Source organism: Falco biarmicus, chromosome 19 (genome assembly GCF_023638135.1).
Source record: "Falco biarmicus isolate bFalBia1 chromosome 19, bFalBia1.pri, whole genome shotgun sequence".
NCBI classification, from domain to species: domain Eukaryota; kingdom Metazoa; phylum Chordata; class Aves; order Falconiformes; family Falconidae; genus Falco; species Falco biarmicus.
The window spans coordinates 2,831,435-2,854,937 of record NC_079306.1 but is presented as its reverse complement, the minus strand read 5'-3'; the positions used below and the strand labels follow the sequence as shown (position 1 = coordinate 2,854,937).

The 23,503-nt window shown below is 47.9% G+C and overlaps 2 protein-coding genes across 6 annotated transcripts in view; one reads left to right on the top strand and one right to left on the bottom strand.

Moving 5' to 3' along the window:
* ASH1L (ASH1 like histone lysine methyltransferase) overlaps positions 1 to 8,517 on the bottom strand; it is a 64,257-nt gene extending 55,740 nt beyond the window's left edge. For 4 of the 5 annotated variants that reach the window (XM_056322512.1, XM_056322516.1, XM_056322517.1 and 1 more), the window contains exons 1-2: positions 8,359 to 8,517; positions 65 to 587 (exon numbers count right to left, since the gene is read on the bottom strand). In XM_056322512.1, coding sequence (XP_056178487.1) covers positions 65 to 487 — 423 coding nt within the window. In that variant the 5' untranslated portion in view covers positions 488 to 587; positions 8,359 to 8,517. Of the gene's footprint in view, positions 1 to 64; positions 588 to 8,358 lie in introns of those variants that run through there. The other variant, XM_056322513.1, reaches the window with a different exon arrangement.
* Positions 8,518 to 8,603: 86 nt separating this feature from the next.
* Positions 8,604 to 23,496, top strand: DAP3 (death associated protein 3). Its single transcript, XM_056322532.1, has 14 exons — positions 8,604 to 8,703; positions 10,143 to 10,221; positions 10,888 to 10,934; positions 14,406 to 14,525; positions 17,716 to 17,817; positions 18,603 to 18,711; positions 19,169 to 19,261; positions 19,770 to 19,900; positions 20,293 to 20,373; positions 20,782 to 20,940; positions 21,333 to 21,392; positions 22,087 to 22,176; positions 22,855 to 22,972; positions 23,379 to 23,496. The coding sequence occupies exons 3-14, from the start codon at positions 10,893 to 10,895 to the stop codon at positions 23,462 to 23,464; spliced, it is 1,191 nt and encodes a 396-aa protein (XP_056178507.1). The 5' UTR covers positions 8,604 to 8,703; positions 10,143 to 10,221; positions 10,888 to 10,892; the 3' UTR covers positions 23,465 to 23,496.
* The last annotated feature ends 7 nt before the right edge of the window (positions 23,497 to 23,503 follow it).

Here is a 23,503-nt window from a genome sequence, read left to right as displayed (position 1 = left end):
AAACTTTTAGAAACAGTTTAAATTTACTATGACTTGCAAAACACTACAGAACCACACTACTCACCTGTTTTGAAGGACAGTGCTCACCCTTCTCATCTGTCATCTTCCCACTCTTCGGTGCCCTTCTTGGTTGCTTGATGCTGGTTTTTATAGCAGGCCGGCACACATAATTCTCAAGGTTCTTGGGAGGCTTTTTCGTTCGCTTTGCTTGAAGACCAATCTTCAGTTTCAAGTTTCCCTCTGAAAAGTTTGTTTCTTTCACTGAAAACTGTTGCTGTGCATCAGTCAGAGCCTCATTCTTCCCATTCTCGGTACTGTTCCCCTCCCGATTCTTCTTCTTACTGTCGTCTTCTTCCTTGGTGCAACTTTCTAGCTCTACTTCTCCTTTACCCACCAACGTGCCAATGTTTACTACAGAGGGGCTTTTCCCAGAAAACCCTTCAGAATCAGAACCCAAGCCTAACATAGCAGTATTCCGAGGGTCCATCACAGGCGGAATATATGCCTTCAGGTAATTTTAGGGAAGATTTAGAGAGATATGTTCCACAGAAGATCTGTTCTACTATTGGCAGCCAGCATCTTTTACTCTGTAGAAGGAAAAGAAAGACAGAAGTAAACTTCAATTTTTCTAGCAGAAATGAAATAAATATTAAGAACCGTCAGAAAGCAGACAATCCTATTTCAGACAACCATAATTATGCACCAGCCCTTCCTGTAGCCTACTACAAAAATACAATTTATCTGTAAAACCACTTTTAAATGATAGGTGAAAAATCAAAAGTATGTGAATATTTTCATTTCCAATTCATCCACAGGACACTTCAAATGATGGTTAAGGCTTTTAATATTGATCACCTGAATGTTTTTATTTAAAAGCAGGGCCCAACTACTCCTAGTACCACCATTCTTAGTCCAGACCCGGTGAAACAGTCGCATCTAAGGAATGATGCAGCTAACGAAACCTACGATAAAGCATCCAAAACACAGAGACAATCTGATTTTAATCATCTGGGCCACTAGGAAAGTTGAGCTTAACCCAAGTATGCATTGGTTTACAAACACGCCACAAAATCTGCTTATTAGTTATGGACTTTCCAAAATTCAGGAAGAATGATGGGAGAAGAGAAAAAACCCCACCAAACAGCCCCACCAAACACATTCACACACTAATTTGTAATTCCTGGAGCATGGGAACAGAAGAGTCCACACATCTACCAGCAGAGACACTGTTATGTATGCATAATTAACCTATTTATCATAAGAAATCAGAGGGAACTTTTTAATCTTAACTACAGGGAAAGTTGATTGGGATCAACTCGCTAATGCAAGGGTTTCCAGTCCCTGGCTGGCAGGCTCCTTGCGCAGCGTGCCAGCACTGCCTCCCGGGCTCGCACACAGACCACCACTGAGCCCTACACTGCCCTTTCCCCCACGGCCAAAGGTCAAACCTGTGTACCCCATGACATTTTTATCCATGCAAACAAAAATCATCACAGGAAGAACCTGCAGAAGACACAAACAGGGTCTATTGACACCTACCAAAGAGGGCAAAGGAGAAGTTACACATATACATTTCCATAGGGTCAGATATTGAGAGTATGATGTAGGCGAAGGGACACGAGCAACTTTTACAGAGCTGGGGACCTGAAAATCAGCAACCCTCAAAAGAAGCCTGTGTGTAGGATGAATGGGGACTCCTGGTGAAAAGTGACAGCCGCAAGGACACGCACAAGCCTTGTGGTGGACTGAAAAAGTATCAGGTGCTTTTGACACTGCTATGGCAACCCACTGCCCATATGCCCATCCACCCCCTGGACAGAGCACACCAAACTGCTCCACATCAGACCCTGCTCAGCCTCCACAGCAGCTCAGGAGAGAAGTTCTCCCTTCTCACATTCCAGGAGCCAAACCAGAACAATCCAGGTGGACCTAATTGTTGTAGGGGCATTCTAAGCAAAAAACGTTGAAGTATCTTCAACATTTAAATATATTAACCATTTTGAAAATTAAATGTGTCAGAAAAAAATATCAACGCACTGAAAAGAGCATCACGGGAACTAAACCAGCATCATTTTCTGTTCTTATCTTCCGTACAGTCATTAAGGCTGAATTGTAAGGAATGCCATGAGAAGATTTCAACAGTTTCAATGAACTTCAGAATAAGTTTCAATGGTTTCAAAAAGGTTTCAATGAGCTCAGCAATTATCTATGACATTTGGCCTCCTGGCAGGTCAGCACATGCATAATCGAGCCCATCAGCACATGGCAGATCCCAAAGCCATATGCCTCTTGTCCAGACAATAATTAGAAAAACAGCAGTGGGGAGGTGGTATTTTGAGGTGGCTCAGTAAACACAAGCACTGCATAAAAAGGAGGAAGAATAAGGAATGTGAAAGGCGATACTGAAAGAGGACTAAGGCAACTGCAGTTGACACAGGTTGGAAGGCAGATGCCAGGATTAGTGGGGACAGAAGAAATGCTGCTGAGAACATGAAACGCCAGTCGTTAGAAAGCTAGGCTTCCCTGGCTACATTCTCAGAGAAACCAAACTTTATTTTCACGAGTTCTGTGCACATTATTAAAAGGGATCTGTAGCTGCAGCTATGCCTTTTCAACTGAGAACATCCTGAAAAATCAAAAAAGCTATTACTACTCGTAAGACCAGAGGTAATTAGATAAAATCTCCATTTTAAAGCTAGAAAAAGTAGGTAGAGCAGTGTGATGCAGAGGGCTAGAAAGCAACTCAGACAGTTCCTAGTGCAAGGCCCAATGTCCATTAGGCTACACCATGTCACTGAAAAGGGGTTTTTTCGTACATGCCAATGCACGAAGGAGAACTGACCAGCAGTAAAATAATGGAAAAAAAATATTATTCAAGAAAAAGAGAGAATCCTACAGGCCATCATGCAACTCTCAAATTCTAGGTTCACACAAATGTTTCCTTCTCTAGTGACTACAGTCCAGAAGAGCTACAACACTTCAGTCATCTTCTTACAAATAAAATTAAGAAGTTTAAATCTGAAGCAAAGTTAAACTGGAACAGCATCTATACTGCTGTATTTGGCTCCGCATTTAGCTCATAGCAGGACCTGAAGTAACTAATTACACTCATACACTGACCTTAGAAACCACAAGACAAAGTGCACATTGAGAATTAAAGGAGAACAACTGTGTTAAAATCTTACTCTGTGGTAACACAGAACCCGTAACTGTCCTAGAAACAAAGTCACAAAATTGGTAGCTCTCAAACACATCACAGGTCATTTTATTTATCCATTAATTCCTCTCTACACAGACAACAAAAATGCTAATCCTGGACCTAATCATCATTTTGCTTCGATCACTGTAATCTTCTCCTCCCTGACTCTCCAATTACCCCACTCTAATTCACAGAAAATGCGTCTGCCAATTTGATCATTTTCATAACCATGAACTGATTAGACTTCATCTCTTTGAATTCCAAGGATGCTGCTTCTCCCCTACCTCATCAAGTTCAAGCCCCCTGTCGCTGTCTTCAAGGTGTGCCTAACTGTGCCTTGGTCCTTCACCTGTTCCTGTTCCTTAGCGCCTGCTGTTTCACCAGTGACAACCATTACGTGTGCTCTTTTATTTTCTTTTTGTTTTCCTTTTATTTAAGTAACACCCCTGCTTTCTCTGAGCTACGCTTCACACTCCGTATGCCCCTCCTGCACCAGTCTACAGGATCTTTACCATTCTTCTTGCAGGTCGTGCCTTCAAATCTCCTTCTGGATGTCAATGTAAATGAGCAGCCAAGAGGCAGCTATAAAAGCTTGCATGAATTTAACCCTCAAAACTTCAACAATTTGGTACTTTCAAGACCTCAAACTATCATATTTGCCTGTCTGATACAAGGTTCTTATCTGTGTCTTTGCTTTCCGCATCTGTTCCGTTAATTTGCAAGTCTTGTTTTTAATTATACCATAGGCTTCTTCAGATCAGAAAAATGGGACTATGGACTTGCAAAGTACCTGTTTCAATGATACTGATCCCTGAAAGAGATTTTTGCGCGTTTTCATTACGAAGACCTTCACAAGAAAAGCACTCTCCATCTGGTGCACCCTGTCAGATTCATATGAAATTAAAGCAGTGGGGTCCGACTGTCCATGCCTACAATTAGGTATTTTCCAAGCTCGCACAGTCATTTAACCAAACTGCTTCATAACTTCTAAGACAAGGTACCGCTGTAATCAAGCAGCATGGCATCCTCCATCAGGCCAAGAACTCTGCTCAGCAATTCCTATCCCACTGCTCACATTTTGCAGACCCACTGCAGGTCTTTCCAAAGCAACATCAACATTTTTTATTTAAAGACTTTTATGATCCTAACCATCTCCCTAAGAAGCAAAACACATCAAACTTCCAGTCTCTCATCCAGTACATTCTGTAGATCTCAAATCCCTCCTGTAATCGTTCTTCCCAAAAAAGATTAACTAGGAAGCATTTTAACATCCGTTTTGACACGTGCTACCTAGAAGTAAATGGTGTTCACTAATGATTTTTCTAATGCCATCTACAGTTTTAATTCCTATTATTCATTCTTATTCCCCTGTTGACACATCCAAAGCCTTTTTTGCCCATCATCTTCTAAGATGTCTGTTCTGATCACCTGCTTTTCCAGAAAAAAAACACAGCTAAAGGTTGACTTCTACTACCAGCTCCTAGATACGCTTTCCCCTCTGCCCCCTTAGCAGTATTAAATGAGATTTCCCCCCTCCCCCTCTGTCCAATTTACTACGTAACTGTAATTTCTGCTACTGCTTTTGTTGACGAGAACATATTTGGATTTTAGATTTGGAAGGTGGAAGTATTTTTCTTCTGGTTCTTTCCATTGCTTCAGCTCCAAGGGACCTTTAAAAAATTCAGGTTAGTGTCTGAAATCCCAAAATATTAGCAGCCACTCTATGGCCTCCCACAATCCCTTCTAATATTCCTTGTCTTCATTCCTCTGCTACAGAAGACATCTACCACACTCAGAAGTTCTTTCTTAAGAATAAAATGTGTCATAAAACCTCAACTATATTTCTCCACATCACATACTCTAAACAGCATCACAGACCACTGGAGGTCACTGAAATAAGATGTTCAAGGCCCTTAGACTACCTTGGGAGTATTTTTTAAATGTTTTGAGATGGAGACACTTATCAGAAATAAAGTTGCTGTTTGTATTATGAGGTGACAAATATTTTACAAATAGACTCTCTTAGATGTGTTTTTGACAGCCATAAACCAACAAAAGTACCTGTCTCGTCAGGAAGAAGACCCTACAGAAGTGTTCATAGCAAAGCTAGCACAGGCCAAGTGCTGGGAAAGCAAACTGTAGCAGGACACTGATTTTGCAGGAAGAAATGCAGAGGGCAGACATGATGACACTTTGCAAGTATGCTCCAGTGGGAGCAAAACTTTGCAAGCAGCTAAAACATCTCCTCTGGTTTCTTAACTTTACTTCTCCTGATAATTGCACCTTAACTGAAAAGTCTGGAAACAAAACATGGAATTTTGACTTGCCTGATAATTTCATTGTTTCACTATTCATATGCAAATTAATATGAAATTGCTAAACACTGCGTAACAAAACCTGTATTTGATCAGACCAAAGATTCCTTTAGCCTTAGGCTGTTAGTCCCAACATTAGCCAATACTGATTGCCTAGGGAAAAGCATAAAAACCTCAATGTATACTGTGGTAATTCTGCTAAAACATTCTCCTGGCCTCTGAATTTGTGATTCAGGAACTTCCTAAGAGGTATGTCTCTATGTCTAACGCCTTTCAATGGATTTTTCGGGGGGGGTGGGGGGGTGGGGGGTGGGGTTGGGGAAAAAAGCCCCAACCAAACCCCCAAAGCTCTGTTATTTAGACCCACCTAGTAAAAGACAACGTAAGGGACATAGTAAACCACTATTTCACCTTTTAATTCCTGACATAATGTGCAGACAATGCCTTTGGTTATGCCAAAAACACCCCAGTGCTAGGATGGGCATACACACCATGTGAGCCATGCCGCACAACAGGTAATGCTGTGACAGAGAAAATTAGGAACAAATACAGATTTTGCTTTCACAGAATAATCACGTTAGGTCTGTTTATCAGATATTTTTTTTTATCCTTTTTGAAAGCTGCGAGATTGAAACACATGACCTCGCTGGAGTGGAAGAAATGTGTCCACAATGGCAAAAGTTGACCTCTTGCCAATGGCAGCACAAATTAAATTTGTTTTAAAAAAAAGTCAACAATCCATTTGACAACAATACCTATTTTAAAATAACTGTAATTCAGTAACTACACGTGCTATTTCCATTTTTCTCTTGTGACAACAGTGTTATAATTTACATCAATAAGCCCGTCTATTGCACCAAGTGTTTAAACTGCTTTTTGCATCCTCAAGGACAGCTTAAACTTCTGAAAACAACTGAAAGCAAGCTGCTTCGTTTTGTAAATTATGACTCAAATTATTTTATTGTTTACTATCACTCCAACATTTTAAGTGCTTTTTAGATGACTGTTGACTGCCTGTAGCAATCAAATGTAACTGATGTCCAAAAGAAGTTGCGATCATTTTGTCTTTTAAACCAGATGTACTTAGACCCCCTTAAAATAAAGTCTGTCTTGTACTCTTATACAGTTTAGAAAAGCTAATGATTCTTTAATTTTCGAGTAAGAATGCTTCTTAAGAACTCAAGTAGGCAGACAGATGATGATTTTAGAGCCCATCTCCACCCATATGTTCAGCCAGCTGCTAGAACTTCCCCATTCATGCAGAGGCAGAAGCACCGGGGATGGTCTCAGGGTCCTCAAGGGTGACCACGTGAAGCACAAGCCTTCCAGGTTACACCCAAACCCCCTCACATTCTGGGAACACGCTGCTTTTGCAGGTGCAATCTGCAGAAACGCCAGGAAGGTAATCAAAACAAACAACAAAAGATGCAAAAAGGGTACGCTGCTCCTGAAAAAGAAAACTAAGAATATTTAAACGTGTGAACGTAAAGTCACAGATTTTTTTTACCACGCATCTGTCCCGCAGTCCCGGCTCCCCAAATCTCCCCTACCAAGACTGGAAAGCCAGCGTAAGAACCCAGTATCTCCCGTCTCCCTAGCTCCTGACAACAGCTCCTGGGAGAGCGAATGTGTGTCCCGCAGCCATCGGATGGAAACCCACACGCCAAGTAGTTTCTAGTTCCCTGCGAGGTAATTAACAGGGTGCAGGAACCACAAACCAAGGGTAAAAAGAGAAGTTAGAAAGTCAGGAGACTGTCTAACAGAAAGAAAAGGACAGCACCACATTCTGCCTTCTGACCTGAGAGACGGGTGAGGCAAAGGCACGTTAGGCTTGGCCACCTACACCCAAATTACCTGGTAATAAAAGTGAAACAGGATTGAAAAGTTAATTTTCAGAATTGGGGGTGGGGGGGTGGGGGGGTGCAAGCAGGAAAGTCTACAAGCCACTGACCTAGAAAACTAGCCAACATCCCGACAAGCAACAATAATAAAAAACCACTGTGTGCCGGCGGAGCCCGGCGGCCCCGCGCTGCCCACCGCCGCCCGGCAGAAAAATTAAAAGTTCCGGGGCCGCGGGGACCCGCGGACGGACCCGACCACCGGGAAACTTCCTGCAAGCGGCCGTGCCCGGCCCGCGCCCCCGGGCGGCGGGGGAGCCCCGGGAGGGCTGCCCGGAGCCCCGGCCCCTGCCCCGGCCCCTGCGGCGCGGCCCCGGGCCGGCTGTCAGGTGACATCCCGCCCCCCTCCCGCGGGGCCCGGCACAACGCATGAGCGCGGCTGTCAGGCTCCCGCCGCCCCCGCAGGGCCCGCGCCCGGCCCGGAGCGCCCCGCCGGTCACGGCCCCCCCGCGCCCGCCCCGGGACCCCCCGCGCCGCCCCGCACCCCGCCGGCGGGGATACCCCGCCTCCCTCCCGGCGCGGGCCCGGCTGTCAGGGATCCCCCGCCCCCTCCCGGCGCGGGCCCGGCTGTCAGGGATCCCCCGCCCCGCCTCGCGCAAGAGCCCTGCCGGGGTCCCCCCCGCTCCGCTCCGGGCTCCGCTCCGGGCTCCGCTTCGGGCGCCGCCGCGCCCCGCCCCACCCCCCCCCGCCGGGGATCCCCCCCGCCGCCGCCGCCCCGGCAGAGCCCCACCACCGGGAATACCCCGCGCCCGCCAAACGGGGCCCGGTGCGGGCGCGGCGGCCGGCGGCGCGGCGGGGATGCGGGGCAGCGCGCGCGGCTCGGCGCCGGTGCGGGGCGGGGCGGCCCCCGCGGCGGCTCCCCGGCCAGGCTCCCCTCCCCCCGGGCTCCGGGCCTGAGGCGGTCCCAGTCCCCGCCCGCCGCCCCGCTCGCTCGCCCGCTCCTCACCGTGTCAGCGACAACACGGCCGGGGCCGAGGGCGGGCTCCTCCGCGCCGCATCTTCCCGGCCGCCCGCGCGGACGGGGCCAGGGCGGGACCCGGACCGACCGGCCGCCGCTTCGGCCCTGCTCCGAGCCGAGGCAGCGAAACCAAAATGGCGGCGGCTCCTGCTCCACCGCGAGCAAGCGCCCGGCGCCCCGCCCCCCCGCGCCCGGCGCCGCCCCCGCTCGGCCACACCCCCCGCCCCGCCCCGCCGCGCGCCGCCTGGCCCTGCCCGGCACCCGTACCGGCCGCTTTGCGCCCCGGCCTCCCGCGCGGCGGATCCCGGCAGCGGGGTGGGCCTGCCGCCCGCGGTGAGTGCCGCCTGCCCGCCGCGAGCCCGGGGCATCCCGGCACAGGCCCGGCGCCTCTTGGTGTAGGCCTGAGCCGTCCCGTCCCGTCCCGGCGCGGGCCAGGCCCATCCTGGCGCAGGCCTGGGCGCCTCCCGCCGCGGGCCCGGAGCATCCCAGGGCATCCCGGCGCGGGCCCGGGGCACTGCGGGGGGGGCGGCTTGCGTGGCGGCGGCCGCTGCCCGCGGGTCCCGGCTCCGAGGCCGCCGGCGGCCCTGCCTGTGTGGGGGCTGGGGCAGCAGCCGTGCGAGGGCCGGGCCCGCGCCGGCGGCGTGCGGGGACGCGAGGCGGAGGGAAGAAGGGAGGGAGAGGGGACGCGAGCAGCTGCCTGCCGCGGGCAGGGTGGGGGGGCAGCGCCTGGTGGCCCTTACTTGCCCTCCGCAGGTTTTACAAACAGATTTATGGCTTTCCCGGTTTTCTCTAGTGGCCCCCCTTGCGAGGTCGGGTGGGGTGACCTGTTATCCCGCTCCGGGGTGTGCCTAGAAAAAGAGAGTACTGGGGTACAGGGGGGAGGGAATGTGGGGAGGAGGAAGGTGGGGGAACAGCTCCCTGAAACAGCAGCGGCGGTGCGGGCGTCCATTGTCCAAAGCCGGTAACGCTCCGGTAGCTCAGAGTTTGTTTCCATCTTGTGTTCCTCAGTTTCTGGCACTTCAGGAACCTGATGCCGCTACTAAATACACAGACAGCCAGCAAGCTGAAATTGGCTTTTAATTTAGTCTGCAGAGGTGATAGGTTAATGATGTCTGCAAATGCAACTTTCAGGGTTCTCTGCATAATTCTTACTAGCAGATTACATTCTGATCTATAAGTCCTTCCCTACAGACCACGTGCAGTCAGTATTTTTTCTATAATGGTACATTGTGCTGTGTTGGACAGTTCTCTGACTTGATCCAAACAAATCAGTGAAGTGGCCGCAGTTTTAATTTATTCTTTGGCTAAAGCTCCTTTCCCACGGATTGACAGTCCCTGGAGAAAAGGGCCCTGACAACTTGTGTTGAAGTAGTCATTCAAGAATTGTTAGAATATTAGGGCTGCCCAAAATAAACAAATTTTCAGGTTTTTGTGACTCCTTAATTTTACGAGGTTTGTTTGAGAAAACAGCTTTCCCATCCCTGCTTTCTTTACTGTTAAAACTGTGATTTGAAAATGGAATGCATCCTCACATGGAGCAGAATTTCTTCTGCTGCTGCTGTACGTGCTAGCATGGCAAAGTGAAATGTCTCAATAAGCCTCCACAGGCCGATATCTTCACTTACTCTTGAAACAGCAAAACTGGGGCTTATTTTTCAAGTATGTATTGTGTGATGAAACGGTGTAAAGCATCTTTACAAAATTAGCATCCTTTAGCATGGAGTTATTTTCTCATTCTATGCAGTAACAGTTGTAAATGCTGTTCTATGCAGGTAAATCATCTTTGCCTTGCTTAGCTGCAGTTAACCGTTGATTCCACTAAGACAGCTATTCCTCCCAAGGAATTACAAGGTAATTATCTTGCTTTGAATGGGCTTTGTGACGTATGGCAACCAAGAATTCGTAAAGCATCTTCCTTAGGTATTGTGATTATTTTCTCCTGAAGGATTGGTATGAAGAGGACCTTGAATGCTGCCAGAGTTGACAGATTTAACTAACTGACTTACCTTTATTTTTGCATCATAACTGTTCAAGTGTTTTGCTTTGGGGTTTTTCTCCTGTTGTAATCAAAGACAGCTGAGCGGTAGATACTAATATATGATTAGGATGAGCCAGAAGCACAGAAGCATCTTCACACTCTGCATTATTCCCGTTTCTTTAAAATAATCACTGTGTAGCCCTTGCTCTTATGTCTCTTAACAGCTGCAGTCAAAACAGATGACCTTCCCCAATAAAAGAATCTGTCCTCCTCACTAGGCGAATGAAATATCTTGACTTAAAATTTTTGTAAACATCTCTCTGAAAAAAGGCAACATCATTAGTGGAGTGGTGTTTTTTATTAGGCAAATGATGCTGATTGCCAGTAGTCAACTGTATTGCTGCAGAGCATTCTGACAGTTTGTCTGAATTATATGTGTGCCTAGACTTTGAGTTCTTTAGGCAGGAATGATTCCCTCCCAGCGTAAGGTACATTAAACGTCATGAAAAACCTAAAAAAATCCACTTATGTCTCTGCAGAAAAAATGCTGAGGGGTTTGAAAGGACTTGTCTGCCATCCTCTAAAGGTAAGTCCTGTAACAGAGTGATGCTGCTTCCAATATTTCAGCCGTCCTGAAAACTGGAATGACAATTTATAACTTTAAAAAGTGAGATTCTTCTTACATCTGTCATCTAAAAACTTAGTGTCTCCCATAAGCTGGTTGTGTAAAGTCCCATTACAGGCAAAGCAAAGAGGGATGGCTCATGTGTGTTAGTCCCACGTTTCTCTCCGTTGGTTGGCGAGAGAGAGAGAGAGAACGTGCAGGCAAGCTTGGGTCGTTGGCTTAAATGAAACGTTTGTTAGAATACTAGAGTTTAGCATTCTGCAACATCCAGAATGCTGAAATTCTGCATCCTTGATGCAAATGTTTCTCAGAAAACAGAATCTACTTGCTCTGCACTGCTGGAAAGTAGAAGGAAGAAGCCCTTTATACAGAACAGAACCAGCAGCCTCTCACCTGTGTTGCTGGTGGGAAGATAATTTTGCCGAAGCTCAGTGCTTCAGGTGCAGCAGCAGCGCTACTTTATTAGTAAAGCTTCAGTGTATTATAGACAGCATAATGAGTTAATGTTGCATCTCTGGAACAACTTCCTAACGGTAAAGAATTTGTTTTGTTCACTCCTGTCTTTTAAATGCTTTTTCACTAGTACATAGTTAGATGCAGCCGTTAAAGAGGATGGCTGTGTAACTACTTGTTTCCAGAGATGAGGTTCTGATTGCGCGGTGCAGTACTTATGATGGCAGCCTTTATGAAATAAAGTCTTTTCTAGAGAGTCAGATAAAGTGGAAACATGTAGGAACAGCTCCACCTTATGGCACATGACTTTGTGATTAATCTCTGTGTACCACGTGATAGTTTGCTGCCATTTCAGGGATCCGAGTTAGACTACTATGTCCTTTGGTAGATGGAAACTTACTATAAAATACACTCTATACTACTAGGGTAAAAAGCATTAAAAGATGGTGTGAGAACTTATGTATATGTTAGGATTTAACTATGCAGCGTTCTGCAATGAGCCAGAAAGGTGTATGTGTGTGTTTCTGGCATTTTGCATGAAGCCAAGGGCATCAGTGATAAGCCACTGTCATTTTTGTTCAGGAGGAGGGACCAAGTGACATGTTGCTACTGTAAAGTCAGAATATATAATGCATTAGCAGTTGGTGGTCTAGGTCACTCAAAGGTCTTGTAGCCTGTTAAAGTGCACCATGCAGATGCACTTCTGGGTAAATTTTGTAAACAGAAACACAGTAATTCTTAAAATGCAAGTCTGCATCTCTCAAATTCAGGATAACTGTGAGTAGTGTCGTATTCGCTACTCTAGGAGTTTGTGTTGGTTTTGTAGCACTTCAGAGAGTTAGGATTTCATGTTTCCAGGTACTTAGAAGCTGCTTCTACAGCCCAGCACAAGCTACAGTCCACAAAGGAAAAGTTCCAAAGCACAACAAGGCTACACGGTGATTTTGAGGAAGACTTACTGTGCTAAGGCTCAAAGAAGTGGTGTTGTAAACAGTGTCATTCCAGGAGAAAGATGTAGTAATTTACAGACGGGCTATCTTCTGCTGATGGAAAACCAGAAATTCTATGCACTTGGCTGCAAGAACAGAGGACGGGAGCTCAAGACAAAGCCCTCCTCACACTTGCTCCCTGTCTTACCGTGGTGTCTTCTGCTCCCCTCACAGAACTTATTAGGAACTGGCTTTTGTACCATAGAGAATCCAACTCCTGCTCTTCTGAGATTGTGCTTTTAAAAAAAAAAGTGGTATTGATAATCCTGGTTTGACTAAGTATCATTCAGGTGAAGTCTTGAGCTGTGTCTAGACACATGTGAAAACTGAACAAACTCAGAACAAGTAAAAATCCTTCCTTAATTTTCATTCACTGTTACACAGGTCAGGGACAGGGTACCCCGGAGAAAGGATGCCCACAGGGCAGTAAGCTTGCCTTTTCTTCTAAGTGAGCAAAGCTCACGGCCCCAGGACCTTCACTTGAGAAAGGAGGAATGCAGGATGTGTAAAGAAAATGAGAGGGACTATGAGTCCATGCTGGGAGTGACTTTGGGCTGGCGTTATCTACGTGGACCGGTGATAGTAGTTGCACGCTCTAGTTATTCATGTCTGAAATGAGCATCTTGGTGCCTTGCTCTAGGCTGTAAACTGAGTCACTTCTGTGGACTTAAAACTAAGCATAGCCAAATAAGACACCCTAATTAATGGTTTGGATTTGAAAAGAACATCGTGGGAACAAGAGATGAATGTGGTGACCAGAGTGAATGTTCGGTGATCTTCCGTATGGACGCCGTAGTGGTCGGTTAGAGGTCTCTAGCATTGAAACTTCGAGCACTGAGACATTTGAGCATTAAAACTGGTTTAGTGCCTTCCCTAGAAGGAGAGTGAGTGCTGAAGCGCTGATTCAGGAGTCCGTTCTGCGTTTCACACGGGATGTGGGGTAATCCGCTGTTACACTTTCTTCTGAGCCCTTGTGGCTTTTAGATGACCCCCTGAGGAAAACTGGGATGGCAGCAGAATTGCATCATGCCAGGGGGAACTGAAACAGCTGTTTCTGTCTCTGAACTTTAGTTTATGGCTACTCTCCTCTGTGCAGGCAGACGGAATAGGAAACTACTCGCTCTCTTAACAGTGAGAGCCTGCAGCTATTCCAGTCAGTAATATGAAGGGTGGCTTTCAGTTTTGCTTGCTTTGGTCACCACCTCTGGAGTAGACACTTTTTTGTTCATTGCCAAATGATTATATTTCCTTTTGCCATAACATAATAAAATGCTTGTCCTTCTACTCCTCACTTTCTTGCCTATTTTGGCTAGGCTTTACAGGCATGCTTCAGCAGTCTGTCTGTGGAAAAAAGAATTAATCAGCTTAGCTGGCTGTTTCAGTTTCTCAGCCCTGTCTGTATTATAATGAAAGAGTCTGTATGCAGGGACACAGTTAGGAAAACCAGTGCAGGGAACGTAATTATAAATATCAAATAGTGGGCAGCACTGCACTAATCCCTCAGTAATTGAGGTGATTATGGATTACTAGACAGCTTGAATTTTCAAGGTGCTAGCTACTGTTCATCAGTGGAGGCAGAAACATTGTGGGAGCATCCCAGCAGTAAGACCTTAATGGCTGTACTTGTGCTCCTAAGCAGCCCCCAAGGGGATCGCTTTCAGGTACAAGGCTTGGCTCTCCGGGTGGCTTGAAGTGGCAGCCGACCTGAGTGAACGGAGGAGGTTTAGAACCAGGCATCGAAATGTGAAACCTGGTTCTGAGGCATGTGGGTTTTCGTTACGAATTTACATACTAATGATGAATTTTTATGCTAGTGGCAGAGAATTCTATTCTGTATTGCAGGCTGCCTTGACCCAATCGTAATGTGCATCCTGTTGGTGTACAAAAAGAACTACTTAATGGATTTTTTTTTATTATTACTAATTTTTTTAGTGGTAATCATTGACTGCTGGGAAGTTTGTTGTCTGTTTGCCTTTTTTTCTTTCCTTAGCTGGACCATGGGTATGCCCTCCATACAGCAGCCAAGCGCTTAAGCTCCCCGGTCAGCCAGGATGTCCAGGCGCCAGCAGAAGCATCCAGAGCAGTGTTCTACACCAGCCAGAGCGACCCGGTGAGTTACCGCCACTGTCAGACAGCAGGTGCCTGGATTCCATCAGTCTGCCTGTGGGCACCGCGCAGCCGGGAGCACTCGCTGGGATTTCGGTGTTCCTGTGAACGTGGGGGGCACAGCGGCCTAATGATGGGCATCGAGGGCACGATCCCCAGCCCGAGGGCGAACAGGCCGCGGCGGTGCAGTGCACCTGCCTGGGTTTAAACAAGATAGGGCTGGTCTTCCGCCTGCAGGCTCCCGGGAACGAGTATTGATTCCTTCTCTGTAGTTGCAGGGGTGAGATAGGCTGCGTATTGTAGAAGCTCAGATGTGGCTTAGCTTGTCATCAGACACCATTAATTTCAACTCCAGGATTATTCTTCCCTAACTAACCTCCCCAAATTGGCAATGAAGGGGAATAAAAAACACACCCTGGATGACCTCAGCACAGCACAGCTCTCCAGCATCATAATTCCAGCCTCACACTCTACGTCTCAAGCAGAAAATGAAGTGGAATAAATGAATGGAATAAGCCTTTGAGGTGCTTTTCTGCTGCCTCTGTAATTGGAGTCTTTCAATACTGATTCCTCTGGGGTCTCTATGGAAACAGCAGCATGCAGATGATCTTCCTCACGTGATGCGAGTGTCTCTATAGATTGCACAGAAGAGTCCAGATGGCAAGGATTGTCCCCACTGTCCTGTGCCTACCATTTACGTTGCCAGGCAACTGGCTTTGGCATTCTGACTTCATGTGCCTGATGTTTGGCGACAACCGCCATTGCTTATTAATTTATCAGATTGGCGTTGCTCGGACTTGCTGTACTGCAGATCGTGTGCTGCAGCAGAGGCTGCGCTGGCTCGCTTCATCAGCAAACCCGATGGCTCTGCCTGCGCCCGTACTTGTGCACCATGAAGTCCCATTAAAAATGGATTAAGAAGACAGATGAAAATGCAATTTTTAATAAGACTTAGCTTTTAGATACCTTCCCATTCGCAACACTCGGAGTGACTAAACATGAGGATAAAGATACTGACCCACTTCACGGGTGTAGGAGCTGAAGAGTGAAGGGATTTGCCCAAGGTTATGCAGCAAGTCAGTCATGAAAGCAAGAATGAAAATGGGCTCTGGAATACTGCTGAGTCCATAGATAACGCTGCCATGCAACAACACGGGGGCTGTCAGTCCAACACATGCAGGAAAACTAGGGAATCGAGCCCAGCACCTGAGATACAGCTCCGCTTGGAAAAAGACTGGAGAGTCCTAATAGGCCTCCTAATTAGTCTATCTCCAGGTAACATCTCCTTAGAGCAGAGGAGCCACTGACTAACCAAGTTTTAGAAATTCTTCTCCTGTTCCTAAGATTTACTGACCAGTAAACACCAGATTGGCAACTCAGGTAGCAGTTCACTGAAGTTACCACGTGGTTTCTTCCTATAGTTTGGCAAACCTCTGGGTACCTGCAATCCTGCTGCTGTCCCAAGGTAACCACCGAGTCCAGGGCGCATCCACCTGTCCTGGGAGTCACCTTCCCTCAGGAAGGTGGGGGACAGGGGGTGCAGGTAAGAGAACGGGCATGTTGCTTGCTGAACAACTGAAAATCTGCTCTGAAGAAAAGGAGAGAATGCTGACATGTAGCAGGAATCCTGGGGCTAGAGAACTCATGAGTCTGCAGGAGTCACACGTGAAGTGTCCATCAAGGAACTGGGAAAAGCAAAATATAAACGGGAAAAGCCGGCAGCAGACAAACCCGTAGGTACGGCTGTTTGCGTGGTTCTGTGTGAGGAGTACAGCAGGCAGCCAGGCCAGGGTAGCAGTACTCATCACAACTCTCTTTCTTTTTCTTTTTTTTTTTTTTTTTTTTTTTTTCCCAATCCGTTCATTCTGGTCAAACCTTTTCTCAGCCAGACCACGCAGGTGAGCAGCGGAGCCCAGCCCAGTACTGTCTCATCTATTCTGGGCCTCGGTAAATTAAGCCCTGGGTCTATGCCGAAGCTAGTAAAAGTACAAGGCTAATAAGTACAATAGATACAAGCTAATAAAAATACAAGGAAAGTCTGGCTCAGCCCCCAAATCTGCTAAGGCTGGCAGAAATGATGACTACTGCTTTTTCTTTCTAAATAGTAAATAAAACTACATTTCCTGGATCGTTATTATGCAAAATAAAGGAAACAAGGAAGTTGTTATGTTCCGATTCCATCTCAACTAAAACCAAAGCAAGAGATTGGCATGCACAAGGATAAGAATAAAGAGAAGAACTTTTTTTACTTTGAATCAATGGAAAAGTGCGGAAAGTGTTAGAGGAGGACATCATACAAGCTTCAAGGCTTGGCACAAAGCTGCTGAAAAGGCCAGACGAAGCTTGGCACAAAAGTTGCTGAAAGTCACGCAGGAAGTACTGCGGACTAGTGTCTCTATACACTGTCCTAATTGTACAGGGCACAAAACCTGATGACTAGACCAAGATTGCAAGTATTGCGTGGTAGGAGAATAGAATAATGAAGGGGAAAACTAAGGATGTGTAAGAAGGTGTGAAACCGGTATTAAATTTTCAGATACCAGTAACAACTGGTTCTTGGAGGGCGTAATCGGAGATCTTCAAGTGATCACTGTAAATAAACGCAGAACGACGCATGTTTGCTGGAGGAATAAGACTGACCACTTATGTCACAACAAGGACTTGGAATTCTTGCCCCAGAAAACAGATTGTGAGTTCTCAAGCGGCCCGTACCAGTTAATGAGACAAATGGCATGTGAGGAATTTATACTGAGAGACAGCAAAGAGCAAACCGGGAAAAAATTTTGTTGCAGTAAAGTAAATTTGAATCCAGATGGTAACTCAAAAGGGATCCTAATGCTGTTAAGATATTGTGGTGACCAGAAATACAAGTGGTCTAATGAAAGATTAGATAAATTCCTGAAGCATAGGGCTGCTGGTGCCCACAAAGCATAGTGGTTCATATAGAAGCTCAGGGCATCCCGTTATTGTTTATTGCCACATGGGATATCCTTTCTTTAGACGCTTCCTGCGCATCTGCCAATGGTGTCCTGGCACTGCAATTCCTGCTTTGATATGCCAGTTCTTCAGACCCTCAGTAGATACTCAGGTTGATTGAGCATTCCCTCCCTGTCCCATTCTCACAAGCCACCTGTATCCAGAACAGAGGTATCCGACTTCCCCTGAGTTTTACAGCTCGTGTTGTGCCTTCCCAGGCCAGCCAGACGGAACGCCATGAGGGTCGTCACTACAGCATTCCGCTCGAGGAGGTGAAGACTGTGTTCCCGCACGGGCTGCCCTACCGGTTCCAGCAGCAGGTACTCTGTCTCAGAGCAGGCGTGTGGGAGCGCGCTGGTGTGTGGGAAGGACCAGATCCATCGGGTAACTACGATGCTTTCCCGTTGGAATAAGAGTGATGTGCTGCAAGAATGCAATTATTCCTGGTCCTCGCTGTTACTCTCTGCATCTAGAAGAGATGAGTCAACCTAACCAGAAGAGTGGTAGAAGGGTGTGAGGATTCTGCCTTAGGCAACAGTCTATCCAATATTTTTCATCTCTAACTCCCGAGTACGTAATGAATTGCAGAAATGTTTTCCACAGTTACATTTCCATATGAAGCAGGCTGTCTCGTGAAATGAGCTTATATCAGCAACAAAAAAATACTGCCTTTTATTTCTGTTGTGAGACAGATCATGCTGTGACTGCATCAGGCTTCGTGAGCAGCTAACACGAAGTGCCTGCTTGAGCTGGGGAACAGATTTCTTGTCTGTTAGTAATTGTAGGGGATTGACTTTCAATTCATTGACAGGCTGGTCAGCCTCACTGAGATCTCTGAGAAAGTGATGGAACAGCTAATCCTGGAAAGCATTTCCAGGCGCACAGAGGGCAAGAAAAGTCATCGGGGGTAGCCGGCATGGCCTCACCAAGGGGAGGTCACACTGTACCAACCCGATAAACTTCTTTGACGATGTGACCGGCCTGGTAGATGAGGGGAGAGCAGTGGACATTCAGACCCTGCACAGCACCAGGGACGGAGTCACACCAGAGGAGCTGCAGTGTGCCAGCACCTGGCTGCTTGTTCATTTTCTGTCCCTTTTCTCAGATTAAGACCTTCAACGAAGCCTGCCTGATGGTGCGAAAACCAGCTCTGGAACTTTTCACTTACCTGAAAAACTCCAACTTTGCACACCCAGCTGTCAGATATGTGATCTGTATCTTTTTGTCACTTGATGATTGAACGCAAATTAAATACAAGCTGGTGAGTTTATGCAGAGGAGGGTGATGTTTTGATCCTCTGCTGACCACTGTGGTTTAGTCTTCAGGATGTGATTCTGCCACGTGTCTCTTGCCAGCAAAGCTAGTCTGAGAAGCTCATGAAGCTTGTATACTTCTATTCTAAGCCCTGTTTGGCTCATGCAACAGATCTACAAACAGGGCTATCAGCACAACTAAGGGGATGGGATTCCTCAGCTCTGATGTATTGGGGTGGGGGAATATAGAGAGAAGAAACCCTTTAGGCTTTGTGTTTGCTGCTGAACAGGAGCGTGGTGAAGTGCCAACCTGCTGTTACGACCGTTGAACTTCCTTTGTGCCTTTTGCAAAAGAGTTATGGTCAAGTGTAAGTGGAAGTGGTTTTTCAGAGACTTTCCTTGACAGTCCGTGTTGGAGATGGTGAGAAAGGAACAGGGAAAACCATGACACTGTGCCACGTGATTCACTACTGCGCAAGGCAAGGGTGGCTGGTGCTGCACATCCCCGACGGTAAGGACCCCGATGCTGCCTGTGGTACATCAAATACACACGTGTTGCATCAAATACACACGTGTTGCACCAAATACACACGTGTTGCATCAAATACACACGTTAGTCCAGGAGATGCTGCTTCAAGAGGAAGGTCTAGGGTAGGCTGCAGCAAACCATTTTTGTTTTTCCATAGAGAAGGCTTATAAACCACAAAACCCCGAAGTAAAGTAGAACGTAATTACAGTTATTTTCACCTGCTCTCACGTGCTTATAGTCAGTCTTCTTTCCCCGCTGTTAATGAGTGTGAGAGGAGCCTTCCCGTGTGTGGGTCTGTGTGACCTCCTCTGTCCTCACGGGAGTCTTCTCCATTAAGGATAGCGGACTTCTCTTACCCAGTGTAGCAGAATGAGGATAAGAGATACAACTGCAAATTATTTTTTTAATTAACAAATTATTAAATAAATCATTGTATCATATAACTAAAAACAAACCAACCCCACTCGCCACTGTTTTACTTTGCTTACAGCTCATCTCTGGGTGAAAAACTGCAAGGAGCTTATACAGTCTTCCTACAACAAAGAACGGCTTGATCAGCCTTTGCAAGCATCTTTCTGGCTCAAGAACTTCAAAACCTCGAACGAGCGCTTCCTGAAGGAGGTTTGTAGAGCCTGTCAAGTTGTCTGGGTTAGTAGCTAAGAACAACCCACAGGATCGTCTCTCGGGGACTGCGTGTGCACGCGCTGCCTGTCGTTGAGCACCTTGACACACATTCCAGATTAGCTCATTTTTGAGAAATGCTTCATGTATTAATGCATCGCTCATACTTCACAGAAACCCACAAACCCCACCCTTCACTGGAATTCAACTTTTGTAGAAAAAGAAGTACGTTAAATCCCCCCTGTGGAGATGGCTATTCGCGATGAATACTTCTCCCAGATTCTGCACTCCTCTTTAACACTGGCAAACAACCAGGAATTTTGCCATCCAGACTTGACAAGCCGTTTCTGCGCTACTTGGTTCCCAATCTAATTGTAGTTCTCTTACTGCAGATAAAAACGACAAAAAAATATCTGTGGGGCAAACAAGAAAGCACTGAGGAGGGCAGACCGCTGGGTGAGGTGGTGGAGCAGGTGAGTAACAACTCTTCTGGCTTTGTCTCACCTTTCATTAGAAGAACCCATCACTGTGTATGTAGAACAAATTGCTTCTAAAGATCTTAACGAATATGAGTTCTAGGAAATGGAAGGCGTTTCCCTGTCAACAAGGTGGCTACAAAAAACATTGTGGAAGATGTGATCGATCTGTAAAGGAAGTTGTACAGAGAACTTGGGCAGAAGCAAAAATTAGAATTTGAAAGTTCCTACATCTGTGATGCTCAGTGCCTTAGCCCACACTGCTCCTCTGAGAGGAGTGAACAGGCTCTTGGCTGTCATTTTATCTTCCTTCCCCGTTGGACAGGGCAGGCAGTGCCCAAAGTTGCCAGCACTATATAGTAATAAGAAAACCAAGCTGAGTTCTGTGCCTTTTCCTACTTAAAGGGTTTAGCTCGCGTGAGAAATGCCAGCGATGCTGTAGGGGTTGTGCTGAAAGAGATAAAGCAGCAATGTCATCTTGGCTCCTTCCACCTTCTTGTGGCAGTGGATGGCGTCAACGCGCTCTGGGGAAGGACGACATTGAAGAAGGAAGACAAAAGCCCTGTAAGAAGTTATCTGCTCTGGTGATATTTCTGCATCCCTGCTGCAAGGGACGGCAGGGGAGGGTGTTTTGTTCATTTGTAAGTTTTCTAGTAATCCCTGAAAGATGTACTTTGCTAGCTTGGAGGGACCTGCAGCATCCATATTGTGCTGTAGACCATTTTTATTGAAGTTCAGTGAGAAAAAAGTACATATACATCTTGTTACAGCAGGAGAGCTTTGGGCGTTTCTCTGTGTGACGTTAACTCGGGTTGAATGCTACGGTGCTAAGTAAGAGCAAAGAAAAAAATGCACCTAAAGGATGCAGATGGTCCTTCCATCTTACTTAAAGTAGGGGAGGGGAATTTGTCTGGGGTAGAAACTGCTGGCAAAAGAAGTGATACAGTCTTCACCAGGTTTCTCCAGAGGAGCTGACGCTTGTGTACAATCTACGGAAGATGATGATGAATAATTGGGTGAGTTCCAGTCTGTACCTTCGTGCTATTCTCAGCAATTAACGCTACATGCTGGTACGCGTAAAGCTACAAACCTGCATCAGGCTGTTCCTTCAGCGAAGGAGCGACTGAGCATCGTGCAGCTGTTCAGGGTTAGTATCTCGTCGGTGTTTCTGACATCGCCGAGGAGAGTAAGAAGGGGTCAGACATGTAACAATGCTTTTCGTGATTACTGTGCCAAGCTCAAGTTTGTGACCCTGAGCTGGAGGCATTTGTAAACCTTATGGCACTTCATGATTTTTTGAACTATTGAGAAATTTTAGTTGCTAAACGTTTTGCTACAGGGGGTTCTTCTGCTTTATTTTCAATCCCCTGGATGCTAATAGCTCGTAACAGGTAGTCTTCAGATTTGAAAGTATCTGGAAAAGTCCTTTTTAAAGTATTTCAGTTTCAATAAGAAACCATTTATAGGCAAGAACGACACGTTTACATGCCAGCGCTGGCAAGACCAGCCGTGCATTCCCTGTGGCTGCACGTGTTCTTGGGGTAGCCAGGGTTAGTGAAGGTAGGCGCACTGTAACAAGTCCCTCACGCAGAACTTTGGAATTAACTGTAAGGTCAAAGAAGAAGAAACCTCGCTTGTTTAGAATCAGGCCGTAACTGTTTCACAGATAACGATGCTTGTAGCCAATAGGGTTTCTTGTCTACCTTTTAGAAGGGAGGTGCCATTGTGACAACCCTCAGCCAGACCGGCTCCCTCTACAAGCCCAGTTCTGCCTATTTGCCCCAGGAATTGCTGGGAAAGGTGAGGAGGGGGGTGGGGGATGGGGGGTGGGAGGGCTTTGGTTTGGGGTTTGTTTTTTCCCGTTCTCATTGGGAAACAAGCAGAAATGCTGGTTTGGAAGCTGTGTTCAGTGCAGGGTGGCACGTTGCTTTAGTCTCTCCTCAGATCTAGATCTTGGTTCTCCTTTGACTGAATGTTAACTGTGCGGAGGAGGCCACAGAGACCATCCGAGGGCTGGAGCCCCTCTGCTGTGGGGGCGGGCTGGGGGCTGGGGTTGCTCAGCCTGGAGAAGAGACGGCTCCGGGGAGACTGTGGAGCAGCTCCCAGTGCCCGAGGGGGCTGACAAAGCTGGAGAGGGGCTTTTAGCAGGGCCTGTAGCGATAGGACAAGGGGGAATGGCTTTAAGCTGGAAGAGGGGAGGTGGAGATTAGATGTTTGGAAGAAATTCTCCCCTGTGGGGGCGGCGAGGCGCTGGCACAGGCTGCCCAGAGCCCTGGACATGCGCAAGGCCAGGCTGGATGGGGCTGGGAGCGCCCCGGGCTGGTGGGATGGGTGTCCCCCTGCCCGGGGCGGGGGGCTGGGTGGTTGTTGAGGTCCCCCCCAACCCAACCCGTTCTGGCACTGCACGGAGTGCACGAGCTTGCGGGCAGCCGGGGAGCGGGCGCTGCCGTGGGGTCTCACCCCAGCACTGCCCCCCAGGAGGGGTTCGATGCGCTGGACCCCTTCGTCCCCATCCCGGTGCCCAACTACAGCGCGAAGGAGTTTGAGAGCTGCTACCGCTACTACCTGGACCGCAAGTGGCTGCAGCACGAGAAAGGTGAGCTGGGGCTGGGGGGGCCGGGCTGGGGCCGGGGGGGCCGGGGGGGCCGGGGGTGCGAGGTTGGGGGTTCTGGGGCTGGGGGGTATCCAGGGGTGGTGGGGGTGCAGGGGCTGGGGGGACAGGGCTGGGGGTGGCAGGCTGGGGGGCCAGGGGTGGTGGAGCTGGGGGTGGCAGGGGAGGGGGGGTGGGGGGTGGCAGGGTGGGGGGGGCGGGGGTGAGGGTCGCGGGGGGTGCTGGGGCGGGGGGCTCTGGCGCTGGGGGTGGCAGGGCGGGAGGCCGGGGTCAGGTCGGGGCCGGGGGGGGGGGGGGGGGGGGGGGGGCAGGGCAGTGGGCCGGGCCGGGCCCGGGGGGGGGGCCGGGGGTCCCGGTGCGCGGAGCCCCGGCCCCACAGACGCTGTCGCAGCGCGCACGCCGGACGGGCAGGAGGAGCTGCGGTTCCTGAGCGGCTCCAACCCGCGGCAGCTGGAGCGCCTGGCCGGGCCCCTCTAGCGCAATAAAGGCCGGCGCGGCCGCTCCCTCCACCTCCGT